The sequence below is a fragment of the Uloborus diversus genome, chromosome 1, assembly GCF_026930045.1.
Source record: "Uloborus diversus isolate 005 chromosome 1, Udiv.v.3.1, whole genome shotgun sequence".
Classification (NCBI taxonomy): domain Eukaryota; kingdom Metazoa; phylum Arthropoda; class Arachnida; order Araneae; family Uloboridae; genus Uloborus; species Uloborus diversus.
Window position 1 is genome coordinate 53,306,447 of NC_072731.1, and position 14,257 is coordinate 53,320,703.

The 14,257-nt window shown below is 32.7% G+C and overlaps 2 protein-coding genes across 3 annotated transcripts in view; one reads left to right on the forward strand and one right to left on the reverse strand.

Annotated features, from left to right (window-relative positions):
- Positions 1–11,749, reverse strand: part of LOC129234574 (U3 small nucleolar RNA-associated protein 14 homolog A-like) — a 45,399-nt gene extending 33,650 nt beyond the window's left edge. The window contains exons 1-6 of the mRNA XM_054868596.1: positions 11,523–11,749; positions 9,427–9,460; positions 4,688–4,758; positions 4,541–4,574; positions 4,310–4,380; positions 4,155–4,188 (exon numbers count right to left, since the gene is read on the reverse strand). Coding sequence (XP_054724571.1) covers positions 4,155–4,188; positions 4,310–4,380; positions 4,541–4,574; positions 4,688–4,758; positions 9,427–9,460; positions 11,523–11,644 — 366 coding nt within the window. The 5' untranslated portion in view covers positions 11,645–11,749. The remainder of the gene's footprint in view (positions 1–4,154; positions 4,189–4,309; positions 4,381–4,540; positions 4,575–4,687; positions 4,759–9,426; positions 9,461–11,522) is intronic.
- A 652-nt stretch (positions 11,750–12,401) lies between these two features.
- LOC129234576 (protein BANP-like) overlaps positions 12,402–14,257 on the forward strand; it is a 32,984-nt gene continuing 31,128 nt past the window's right edge. For both annotated transcript variants that reach the window (XM_054868598.1, XM_054868597.1), the window contains exon 1: positions 12,402–12,603. Coding sequence is in view for 1 of the 2 variants with exons in the window: in XM_054868597.1 (XP_054724572.1) it covers positions 12,535–12,603 (69 nt within the window). In the remaining variant the exon portion in view is untranslated. The remainder of the gene's footprint in view (positions 12,604–14,257) is intronic.

A 14,257-nucleotide genomic window follows, 5' to 3' on the forward strand; every position in this document is an offset into this window, starting at 1 on the left:
ATCAACAAAATTGAAGGATAAACTCTTTTTGTTTGTTATATGTATGTATATTTCAAGACTCATGCACCTAAAAAACTCTTGTTTGTCCCTGTATTCATTTTTTATATAAAATTTAAAGGCTCTTAAGCTATATTTAGGTTTAAAAAAATTAGGACTCATAGATGTCAGATTTGAAAAACAAATAGGAAATAAAAACAGGAATCATTATCCATTTGGACTGGGATAAAAGTATTGAAGTAGAAATATCAGCAAAATCAAAGACTCTTAGTGGGAAAAGAAATTCTTACTAGCCTCATATATATAATAGCCGATGATCGAATAACACGCGTTTCAACAATGAAACTCTTACCACAGCATGATAATTTGGTAATGTTTAACACGCAGGGAAAGGCTTTATTATGAGAAGGCTGAACTTGATCCGGCCACTTAACTATTTTACTGGTAAGACTGTCATTTCAGGGGAATGAAGAAAGGAAAAAATGGTCAACAATGAACGCTACCAACTGGAGTTTAGGATTAATCCATTGGAGTTAGGATTGCAATTTCAACTATCAAAATATCACCAAACAGGCAATGGCCATAGGCGGATTTAGGACTGAGTTCCTGGGGAGGGGGGGGGGCAGGATTTTTTTTTTTTTTTTTTTTTTTTTGAGCAATATTAGTTGTAATCAAGACTAGATTTAGACTTAACGGGGCCCCTAAGCTATTTCAGGTTTTGAATCTCTTTTTTGTAGTCCAGACAGCTTTTCTATCGGTTTCAAAAAAGGGCATATTTTAAAGCCCTCCTCCCTTATTATGCATTATATACTGGTGTGCAAAACTTAACCAACAAGTGGTTTTGCGGCCACAGCTACCCAGTAAAGTATAAGATAGCCATGAAATTGCAAAATAATATGCACGTAATTCAGTAGAAAGACTATTTGTATGCAAAAAGTTTAGAAAAAAAACGTCGTAGGTGATGTAAGTGTACGTAAACCTTGTGAGTCGGCGCGCGCAGGTCCAAGCTGGAATAAAAGGATGAAGAGCACCGTAGTTAAATACATTCTCTGCAAGTACAAGTGATTTGTTTTGTGAAACATGTCTTCAAGAAATTATTTAGACGACCTTACTCGAGGAAGAATGATTGGGAAGCTTGAGGAGGGGCGTAGTGTGACCATTGTCGCCGAAGAGTTTGGGATCAACAAAGGTGTTGTTTCTCGTGCTTGGAATGTCTTTAAAACTATTGGTACAGCTGTTTGTACGATTGGGGGTGGCCCCCCAAAAAAAACAACACCAAGAGATAACCGTTACATTGTCGTACAGGCGAAAAGAAACCGTTTTCAGTCAGCGAGCGCCATATCTCAGCAACTGCACTGCCACAGGAAGAAAAGTATTAAGATTTACAGTGGCCAGAAGCCTCCACAAGGGTGGCTTATTTGCTAGACGTCCTGAACGCTCCATACCTTTAAAAGCCATCGGCGGCATCGTTTAGAGTGGTGCAGAGAACACGAAACCTGGACACCTCATCAATGGAGTCGTGTCCTCTTCACAGATGAGAGTCGTTTTAGTGCTACAGCGATTCTCAACGTCAGTTGATCTGGAGAGAGGATGGAGCTCGCTTTCATCCCAATAACATCGCGGAAAGAGATCGTTACGGTGGTTTTGGAGTTCTCGTCTGGGGTGGCATTATGTTGAACAGGCGGACTGAGCTTCTGATTTTCGACCGAGGTTCTGTAACAGGAGATCGCTACTGCAGTGAGGTAATCCTACCCCATTTGCGTCTGTTCCGAGGGTCCATTGGACCAGACTTCATTTTTATGTATGACAATGCCCGGCCACACCGTACTGCTAATGTTCAAGAGCTATTGGAAAGTGAATATATCAGACGAATGGATTGGCCAGCTTACTCTCCAGATCTAAATCCCATAGAGCATGTTAAAGGAGGAATGGAGATGTTTATTCCAAGAACTCCTGGATATTCAGGTGCTTAGAATGGAGTTACGATGCCAAGCAACAACTACAGCAAGGGGAGGGCATATCCTATACTAGGGAACAGTATACTTACTTACAGTTATACTATCTGCCAGTTGTACCTACGTTTCTTCAGGCAATCATGTGCAACGTCAAATAAAGCCTTTTTTTGTTCCATACCGTACTTTAAGCTTTATATTCATTTCTTCGAAATTATTCTTTCACCATCGTTTAAGTACAAAATAATGTACATCATATTCAAATTCCATGTCAATCGGATGATTTCTTGTAAAGTTATGACAAAAAACGCACTTGTTGCTTAAGTTTTGCACACCAGTGTACATTTGGTATATGATGGGAAATAGTGTCCCTTTTAAGTATTAAATTGGAGATAAAGAATATCTCCAATTTTTAAGGGTCAATGGATTTCTCCCCCAGAGGAATTTTGTAAAATAGATATAAAATTCTGCATTTTAAAGCCTTGTAAGGGGTAATTGGAACTACAAAAATCTCAGAAAAAAAAAGCAAAATACTCTTTTGCGAATTATGATAATATACAGTAAAAATTGTTTTCGTGTTGACAAATGAGCAACAGCAGTCCTCAGAGAGAAAAAGCGAGGGAGAATAGAAGGTCTGCATATTGTTATTTGCTTACATTGGCTGTCAGTTCAATTAAATTAGTTTTTGGTCAAGCCTTTAACACACCCACAAATACAACAATGAATTAAATACAAAATGACCAATAGTAAAAAGTACTTTAAAAGAAATGGTGTACAGATATTTAGAAAATAGGTAACAAGAGAGTAACATGCTGCCCATTTGAACAATTCATAATTTATACACTTGATAAGAAATAAATTTGAAGCACTCTTAGCTTAGGAATTTCAAAAACTTATCTAATCTGTTTCAAGGACTCAAGAACAATTAAAACTATTTTGGGCTTCATTTGCCTTTTCCAGTCTCTGAAATTTAGTACTAGATTTTACAGTTTTACAGTATTGTTCTAACTTTGTAAGATACAACTACTTTAAAAAGAAAAATATATATATATATAGATTTTTCATTCCAACAACTTTTTTCTTCAATTACAAGCAGTGCAGAAAACAAATAGAGGTAGTGTTTTTTTTTTTCTCATGCTGAACAGATAACAATATGCATTAGAAGTAAGTTTTTTTTTTAAACAATGTCATAAAACTGATGCTTTATAAAGCAAAATCCTTAAGGATTTGATTCTATTAAGAAGTTAACGATAAAAACTGATCATTCTTTTAAAATAAGTTTTACTTATCCAACTAGAATAGTTACACAAATAAATATAAGAAATGAAATAAGACACATAGTTTATGTAGATTAAATTCATTTACTTCATACATAGTCTTAATTCTTTAAAGCAGATTTCCCTTTATATTTTCTTTTGGAGGATATGTTTTCTATTATTTTTAATTTAACTGGAAATGTCTTTTTTTTTTTCTTTTTTTTCTGAAAAGGTTGAATGATAGTTATTGAAATATATAACTTTTATAAAACTTTAGACATTTTTAGCATCTTGTTCCATCTTTTATAAATTTCCTTTTCTTTTCTAATGCTTAAACGTTTGCACTTAAATATGTTCAATCATAATGAACAGAACAGCAACTTTTTGAAAACCATTAAATACAGTTCTTTAATGAATTCCGGTCAAGATTTGCTTATGATTCCCTCACTTTGTTATTTTTCCTCACATTAATGAAAGGAGTAAAGAATGTATATTGGCACTATAGGATTTTATAATTTCAACAATTTTGAACTGTGCAAAAAATTTAACATTAGTGCCTACTAGGAAATTTAAGGCAAAAATAAACCTTGAACTCAAAGCTCAAACAAACATTGTGGGAAGAAGCTCTTGACAAAGAATGTGTTTAAAACTTTTAATATAAAATGCAATCCCCCGAAATTAAAAATAACTTTATTGTATCAAAATTAAGGAAAAATTGTGCATATTCAGAATCTATTTCCAATTTTCAGTTTCAAGAAATAGGAAACTTTAAAAATAATAGGTCTTAATAAAAATCCAAATGCTACTTCCTGTAGGCTTAACATTGACAAAAGTTAGAGATTGATCGACAGTCTTAAACACATATTGCTATATTGTAAAATTATGATTTTTTTTTCTTTTAACACAGGACAATTTCCATTATTGATTTTTAAAAAACGTGAAAACATACCGTATCCTTAGGGTTTTCAATTTGAACATCATTCCTGTAAATAAAAAATAAATTACTTAGAATTTTAAAAAAATACACAGATAGTAAATTTCAAGCTCATTTAATTTCTCAGAAAAAGAGGGGAAAGAAAGTTGTTTCTTACATCTCTAACTTACTTTTTTAAATTTTTCTTCCTTTTCACACCTGATTTCTTACATTTTGCTTGAGTTGAAATTTCCAACTGATCCTAATTTTGAAATTCATGCACAAATTAAAGATGTCACAAAAAAAAAAAAAAAGAAAAGAAAAGAAAAAAAAAGACATGAATTGAACTTCTTAAGTTTTTAATTTGCTTTTTTTTTTTTTGTTAAGGTGATGAGAAAGTATTTAAAAAATGATATACATACCATGTCCTGAGAGCTTTCAATTTGAACATTATTCCTGTGGGAAAACTTACTACTTAGATTTTAAAAATTACATACATGGGTTAAACACTTTTTTAATATGCATAGAAAAAAATGGGAAAAATATTTGTTAAATTTGAACTAACTTACTTTTTCAATTTTTTCTTTTTTTTCACAGCTGATTTCTTTTCACTTGCTTGAGTTAAAGTTTCCAATTGATCCTAATTTTAAAATTCATGTGCGAATTAATGTAAGTACTATGTCACAAAAAAAAAAGATAAATAAAAAAAATAGATTGAACATTGGCTTAAGTTTTATTATGCTCTCATTTTTATTTTATGAAGGTGATTAAGAAGAGATAACTTGCTAGTTCTTGATTGAATAATGTGTCTAAGTCTAGTATTAAGCTTAAATTTGAAGCTACCACTGCAAAGATAATTTCCGGTTTAATGAAATGTTTACTATCTCTAAGCCTGTTAGGGTCATTTCAGTTTGTTTTTATAGGTTCAAACTTATAATTAATGGTTATTTCAGGTTGTTGCATGCTTTTTGCTAATAAGTATGCAATTGCAGTCTCTGGAAGCCGTGATAAACTATTAGGTATTTTTGTAAACTTTTTTTATTTAGTTAGTTAGTTAGTTGCATTCATAATTACATTCACAATGCCAAGTTCTATATTATACACATATTTACAGTGGAATACATTTAACACGAAACTGAGGGGACCAAAATATTTTTTCGTGTCAAAAGATTTCTTATAAAAAAACAATACTTACAAATATTTTCAATGCCATTAAATTTTGTTTCTTTTTCCATTCAAACAACTAGTAGATTATATCTACTAGTTTTTTGCCGAGAATGGATCAGCATTGTGATCTAAAAACCGATCCATCTTTACATCATGCAACTTTCTTCTTGTTGCAGAGACCGTCAGCACACGTGTAGAAGTTTGATTTTCTGATCTTACCGGTTTAGTTTTCATGCTGTTTTTTTTTCGTAATAGTTGGCAGCTCTGTGCATATTACTAGTGTATATTATAATCAGAGATGGGCAGATTCGTATTCGTAAATCCGAATCCGAATTTGATTCACAGCACCTTAACGTGTCAATCCGAATACGAATACATTCGTATTCACAAGTGTGAATTCGAATAGATTCACTTTTGCAAGTGTAAATCCGAATACGAAATTCGGATTCCGGATTCGGATACCTATGAATCCGAATCCGAATCTATTCGGATTCAGATTTATAAATCCAAATCATTTCTGATTCACATCTATGAATACGAATCCATTTGGATTCACACTTGGATTCACTGAAAAATTTAATTTAAAAGGCCAATATAAATAAATAAATGTTTGTTTGTACTTCGCTACAGTTCGAGTTTTGGGTGTTAGCGAGTTTTTGGATGTATATTTATTGGCGTCAAACTAAGTAATTGACCCGAAAATGAACTTCCTACTATTCGGAGCTCCAAGTCGAATACGACTGGACCCAGGTTTTAGAAGTCCATAAAAAGTTAAAAATCATGATTTTATGGTCATAAACGCTAAAAATTTCAGTTAATTTTTTGTATAGTCAAGTGCCCAAACTTAGGAGTTTTGAACCTGTTTTACCTTTAGTAGCATATTAATCATACGTTTTCCATTCGAACGATGTATTCTATTTTCAGGATGTGCCTTACGACGTCCCTTCAAGACAAAGTATGAGTGTGTAGATTTGTGCCTTTAAAAATAAACCAAAAAAATGTTCATTGTCCCAAATTAGGGACTTCCCTCCCTAACTTGGAACATTTTTTATTTTGATCTTTCTTTCATGTATTCAGCAAAAGATAAGAGTTTGGGACAACGACTGTCATTTTAAAGAAGTTTGTTTTACAACCCAATAAAGAAAAAAATATCATTAGATAGAAATAATATGATCTTGTAAACTTTTAACGATGATCAGAATGTACACTTGCCTCTGAAAACATTGAAGGTCTAATCTGCCTTCTTAATTCTTTTGAATTTAATATTTCCGCTTTCCCCTCTTGGAAACATAAAAGCAATTGATAAACCCAATAATTATTAGCATAGCTTATTTTTAGCTTTTAATGTTCCTTATTTCACATCATTTCACATTCCTTCTCATTCCTTCATAGTAACGTTAAATTCACTTCAAATGAATTAGCCTGATCTATACTTAGAGACTCTTTTTCATTTGTAGAAGTTACAAATGTATTGTTTTGACGAAATGTCTTTTGTTCATGAATAGTTTAAATTTTTTTACCAATGACAACTGTTCTGTCTTGTTATGGTATGACATATTTATTGTCATCAAAATATCACTGAATTTATAAAATTTTGTATCCATACGCTTTTATTAATACAATTATACAGTTTTTCCCCCAATATTCTTTATAGACACTATGGTTTAATGCCTTAACTTTAAACAGTGTCCCAAGTGTGGAACATATTTGCAATTTCTCAAATTTATGAATAAATGGGTTCAACTGAATTAGTTGGGTGCAAATGAATTTGCCCAAAAGAGACACAGCTACACAGTCGAGATGAATTGTGAAACGAATTCAAACTAATGCTGCTCAGTTAGGGTAGGTAACCAAAGTTATGGCTATACTTAAAAATTGCATATTTTTTTTTTTTTTTTTTTTTCAAACTTATAAAAATAACCCATAAAACTGATACATCAAAGTTCAACTCACATAGCCTCACAAGAAAACTATTAATTTATTCTGTAACGCAGCGTTTCTTAAATTGTGCTCCGTGGAACACTAGGAGCTCTCTCAGGGGTTCCATTAGACTTGAATGTTATCTTTTCACACATTTCAAGTTTTCAACTTAAAAAATAGATAAAAATAATGCCTTTTCAAGCTTAAAAATAAATTCCTTTTTCCTTTCGTATACTAATCTGAGCATTAATACTCAGCACTTCTCACCTCATGACTTCAAAAGTAACCTAAAAATGCATTTTAAAAACTTAAGTTTTGAGAAAAATACCGGATGAAGCTGTTGACTCCCGAACATCACGACAGTTTAATAGTGACTTCAATATTAAAAAAGTTTCGGGAGGGCATCCCAAACTCCGTTCCCTATAACATTACAAAAGATTGCCTAAAATTACGATTTTTACGTCCATTTCAAATTTTCTGCTTTTCATGCTAGCTATACTCTCTCGGTATTTATGACGGCAATTTAAAGGACAATTTTAACATTTAACGAGTAAGGACCAGTTTAAGAAGCAGTACTCTGTCGTGATAAGCACAAAAGTCATATCTGTACATTTTATCAAAACTGAGTTATTGTCACGACGTGGTTCGCAACTTATTTTACCTACGTACAATGCTTTGGGATTATTTGTGGATGAGAAATATTTTTTAGAAAGTAATGGAAAAGTGGAACTTTAATCAAATGTTCGTAAAACTTTGAGAAGCAGTTTCTTATTTTGAGCTCAGCTGCAGATACGACTTTTGTGCTTAGTACGGCAGTACTAGTCAAGAGCGTCTAAATGTTCTAGCTCTGTGTGATTCTAATGTCAACACACAGTGAAAACAAAGTCTGATTTATAATTAACTAAAAAATTTAAAACATTTTCGGTGTAAATTTATGTGAATTATTGACACAATTGTTAGTAAAACACATTATGTACTTATTCTTTTCCTAATAAGAAAATAAATGAATCGTGTAACTCATGCATAAATTCTGAGGCCACTTATTTTTTTAAAAAACACTCAGAATCAAATAGGAGTGTATTGGTATTTTACAATAACAAATAATAATTAAGAGTTATCAATAATTAGGCTGCTTTATAATGAATTCCATTTAATTAGCAATTTTATGACAAATACAGTAAACTCCCGACTATCGGCGGTCGTTTTATCCGCAATTCGAACTATCCACGGGTCTTTTCACTATTTTTTTAGAACGGTCATTAAATTTTTTTTAATCCTATGATTGTGTTACTGTTCGTTTTTAGCTTTTACATATCTGTGGTAAAATTATGTAAACAAATCAAAGTTTCAATTTACATTACTTTGGTAGAATTTCACTTTTAAAATTTTTGGACCCATGACAATATTATCATTTTTCTTCAGAAATTCACTAGCACCCAAAACTCGACCTGTAGCGAGGTAAAGACAGACATTTCTTTATTTATATTGATTATTTATATATATTTCTGTACAGTATTTAAAGTAATTGTAACAAAAAAATGGTAGATAAATATTGATACTTGAGAGAGCAATGCCCCCCCCCCCCCACCAAATATCAGAAAAACACTCCAGAATGATTTTCTCGAAATAGAAGAGGAAAACACTTAGCTTTAAGTTTAATTGATGCAGTTTGTGCCATCTCTAAATTCCAAAATTTCGTTTTAACAAAAAAAAATTTTTTTTTTGCGAAATTTTTTGATTTTTCACAAAATTAATTCATTTTTCACAAAATTATTTGATTTTTCACAAAAATTCGGACCCTGTGAAAAATCCTGGACAGACCCCTGATTTAGATTATTTCTCTAAATATAAGTTAGGGGACCTAGGCGCCGTATAAAAAATCAATTTTTGTATTTTTTGACTCATTTTTATTTTTGCTTCAAACTCTCAATAACTTAACACTGCATCTGATTTTGAAAATTCTTGCAACTGGAAGTATACATTTAGGACTAACAGTTATGAAAATAGAGGTCTTGTAGGTTAAAATGGAACATCATGTATAATTAAAGGAAACCAATATTTTTTCTTTTTCTGGAAGGACTCATGATTAAATTGATGTTTTTAAATTTGTGACATAAAAATTAATTTGATATGTAAATGTTATTTTTAAAAATAAAGAGCAAAATATATTTTTGGTGTTTTATTTTTAGTTTGATTTCAAAGCAAAAAGTAAGGTACATACTACATCTTGAATATCTTCTGCTTCAAGGTTGTTCCTGAAAATAACGTGATATTAATGTCTTAAGAAAACTAAGAAAGAAATAGAAACAAAACATAGTAGTACATATTTAAACTACAAAGGATATGAATTAAATATTTTATAAACTAATCTTGTAACAGTAAAAGTCAACTAGGAAAACAGTTCAAAAGTTAAAAATCGAGCATTAATATATTTCAGCCACATAATATAAAATTTAAATCAGAATATATAAGTATTCATTAATTTGACACAGTAACAAGAGTTGGATTATTATCATTTTGAAAAAGCTTTTGCCGCTTTGCATTTCCTATAAGTGAAGTGCTCAACTGGGGCCTCATATTTTGTACAAAATTTCCCATATCAGATATGCGCAGACTTAGATAAAATGAAAAGCTTTCTGCGAACACAAATCCTAACTAGAAAATTTTCTGCAAATAATTATCTTGCCTAACTCACCCTTGAATAAAAAAATAAATTTATATTCAAATATGAAAGAGACAAAAAAAAAATGCTTTAAATCATTTCATTTTTTTTTTTTTTTACAATAACATATAGTTTGCTTATTTTTCACCAACTGAAGAAAACTACCAAAACCATTATTATTATTATTTTTTTTTTTTTTTTTTTTTTTTTTTGCACATGTGCTTTAAAAGGCTTTTGGAGAAAGGCTTTAACAGAAATAAAATCTGGGAATTTCTTAAAAATTCCCTTCAAAAAAAATTTTTTTTTTAAATTAACCTTTATTTGAAAAAAAATTTCTGCAGAGCCAAAAATTTTCTGCGAACGTCGTTCGTATATATTATGCAAGACTGGCTGTGAGTATTACATAATAAGGTACCAGAAAATTGTGAAGTATTTTATCAATTTTGTTGGTTTATTATAATTATGTGACAAAGGAAAAAGTTTCAAAATATACCAATAGATCGAAAATGTGCACCGTAAGGATAATTTAAGGGGAAAAGCCGACCAAAGAGATTCATTACTTAACCCCATTATCGATTATTGGCATAGCAAAGGATAAAAAATTTAATACATTTCATGCTTTAGCAAAGCCTTGACTCAAAATTTTCATTACAATTACTACTAACATTACTGCAAGGCAAGAAAACTTGTAACAAAGTGCTTTAAATTTAAACATTTAATGAGGAAATTACGTAATAATGTGCTGTTTTCCATCCAAAAGAAATAATAATTTTAGTTTAGAATTTTAATTTTTCAGCGTTAAGTTGTACCTTAAGATTAAGCAAATCATTTAGTGAAATCCTGGAGTTTCTAAGTCGTCTAGTTGTTGAGTTATAAGCAAAAGGAAGCCTCAGATTTTTCCGTGACGATCAGGGCAAGTATAATAAAAGTGCTTAAAAAAGAATCAATTCAAAAAAAGGGAAAATTTATTTGTTTTTAACTAAGTTTAGAATTTATTAAGAAACTAAGTTATGAGTATAGAAATTTGGTAAGAGCTCATTTAGAGCATGTCGCTCAGTTTTAGTCACTTTATCTCAAGAAAGATATATATTTTTATGAGAATGAGATCAAACGCATGAATGAAGGAGTCAGAGGTGACATGATTCAGTTGTTTAAATTTCTGAAAGGGTTGTTGATGGCAAGGGTGCCACTTACCGGAGGGGGGTCATGGCGCAGACTGCACCATTGAAATTTTTAGGGGGATGTTTTCCAATTTTTTGGGAGTCTTCGCGATATTTAGAGGAGTGCGCCCTTGCTCTTGGGGGGGGGGGGGCACCCCTGTTGATGGGCTACACTTCTGCATGGAAGGCAAGTGACTAAGCTATTCAGTTCTCGACCTAACCTCGAAATGAAGAAAAATTGCAACTTCAGAAAGAGTGTTGCAACTTGGAACAGCTTACCGGAAGAAGCCGTAACGATAGGGGTAAATAGCTTTGAGAGGTGTATTGATCTTAAATGGGGACTGAAATATCTACTTAGACCAGCATATGACTGTTCGTCCCAGAACCTGCTACTAGTCGTTGTTATTGTATTTGAAATTATAAAATCTTACTCCCCCCCCCTCGTATTAAAAAAGAAAGAAAATCAATCAGTATTTTGAGAAGACATAATTTTACCTTTTATTGTTAAACGTCGCTTTGACTTTTTTCATTTTTTTGCTATGTTTTAAAGCCCCTTTAGAACTTTTGTTAGCTGATTTTACTATACTTTTCTTCTTTTTTAAATTAGAAGTTTTCATCTTTAATACATATGCGCACACACTACGATCACTTACGATACACAACTTCGTAACTTCTTAATTTCAAAACATCAACACCAGACCCCAAACACCGAAACGTGAAAAAACCACACTGCACGGTTCCCAGAATGATTAAAGTTGCAGTTAATAAGAATAGCGGTTCCTTTTTTCATTGGTTGCGTTCGACGAAACTCACCGGTCGACCAGTAAGTAACTGGTTACTAACCGAAGCGTTCTATGATCAACCGGTTACCACAGCGGTTACCATTCTAAGCAGTTGATTGGTTGATTGGAGCACGTGATCATAAGCTGTCACGTGATTAACTAACCGGTAGCTCTCAGTCGAGCTCGTCGAACGCAACCATTCAGTATTTTCGTGAGTTTTTTTTTATTATTATTATTATTTTTATTTTACCCTCACTTTATTGTTTCACTGCTTAATTTTGATATATAATACTTAAATTTTTTGAGATGCGCTGAATATAACTTCCTTTGGTTGCGTTCGACGAAACTCACCGGTCGATCGGTAAGTAACTGGTTACTAACCGAATCGTTCTATGATCAACCGATTACCACGGCGGTTACCATTCTAAGCAGTTGATTGGTTGATTGGAGCATGTGGTCATTAGCTGTCACCTGATTAACTAACCGGTCGTTCTCGGTCGAGCTAGTCGAACGCAACCTTTGAGTAGAAACGTTTGCGCCCTAATAAACCCCTTTCTTACCTCGTGTGCCTTTTGTGCCTAATGTAATATAATGTAACTTTGTAATACAGCTGTGAGACTTTTAAAAACTTTAAATGTTCCATTTAGAATTTGTTGTATGTTTTTAATCAATGAAACGAGAAGTTAACGACGTGAAAAATTTTACGAATCTAAAACCACTAAAAAATGAAGCAGCAGCGGAAAAAAATTAAATTTTCAACCGAAAGTGACATTTCTGCCGAAGGGTCTATAAAAGTATTAATCTGTTTTGTCGTTCAAGTAAAATGTGTTTAGAGGTTTCTCCTCATTTAGGAGCTGTGTCCATAAATGATGACAAAACCTTTTTTTCAACATTTTTGACCCCCTCCCTTCTCTCCCTTTTGTCATATTGTGCCAAATTTCATTTTGCACCCACCACTTATCACATGTCACGCTATTTTCATTAACACATTCTCATTCAAAAAAGGTGCGATGACATCCTTCTTGTTCCGCTCACCCTCCCCCTTGTCACTAACTCAAACTTGAGGAACCCCATCCCATCATTTGTAAGCTCACCTTATTACTGATGTCTTCTCATCTCATTAATTGGTAATTAATGATAAACCTAATGAGATTGATATGATTTGGCTGGAGTTGATTAGTAATAAGGGCAAAAAACTACGTTTAGGGAATATTTATAGGCCACCCAACTTAAGCCAGGGTCAAGACGAACAGATGTTTAGTATTATTAGTGACATTTCTAGCAAGGGGTCAGTCATCTTAATGGGAGATTTTAATTTTCCAGGAATTGATTGGAATAATTTTTACCATAGTAATAGCAGAGAAGAGGAATTTTTGAAAGTAATTGGTGACTGTTTCTTAGATCAAATTGTAACTCAGGGTACTCGACAGGACGCGATTTTGGATCTAGTTTTCTGCAACATGGAAGGCTCTGTTGAGGGGTTATGTGTAGGGGAACACATTGGAGATAGTGACCACAACAGTATTAGGTTTGGGATTAAATTTGATATGCACAAAGTAGAGAATTTTAGGTTTGTGCCCAATTTCAGAAATACTGACTTTGTGGCACTTCGGCAGAGTTTGAAAGCAGTTTTTTCTTCTGGATTGGACAATAGCAATGTGAATCTTCAGTGGGCACAGTTTAAGGAAAATCTAGCGAATACGGTTAGGGATTATGTTCCTATTAGGAGAAAGGGTGTCAACACTAAAATTTGGCCAATGTGGTTCTCCAGGGAAACTAAAGACGCTCTAAATTACAAGCAAGCTGTTTTTCATAGGTTTAGAGAAACAGGTCGCAGTGCAGATAGGCTCCAATATTGTAAGGCAAGGCATAAATTTAAGTATTTGGTACGGATTCAGAAAAGAGAGTTGGAGCAAAGAGTGGCAGATAACATAAACAGGAATCCCAAGAGGTTTTTTGCATACGCTAATTCGGGGAAAGTTCGAAATAGTCATATTGGGCCCCTGGTTGATGAGCATGGAATTTTAATTCAGGACGATAGTGATATTGCTAATGTTTTTAATAACTTTTTTCGAGTGTTTTTAACGATAACTGAATCTCAACAGTTGACACCAACAAGACACAAGCTATAGTACAGCGTGAGGACTTTTTATTTCCCAGGGATGACGTTTTACATCATTTGAAAAAAATTAAAGAGACTAAGGCTCCGGGGCCAGATAATATTTATCCGAAAATTTTAGTTGAATGTGCAGAGGAATTAGCAGATGTAATCGCAAACATTTTCAATGCTTCTTATAATTCGGGGACAGTGCCAGAGGACTGGAAGCTGGCTAACATTACACCGCTCTTCAAGAAATGGTCTAAAGGGAGTGCGGGAAATTATAGACCTGTGAGTCTAACTTCAGTGGTTTGCAAAATTTTTGAAACATTAATGAAAATTAAGATAGT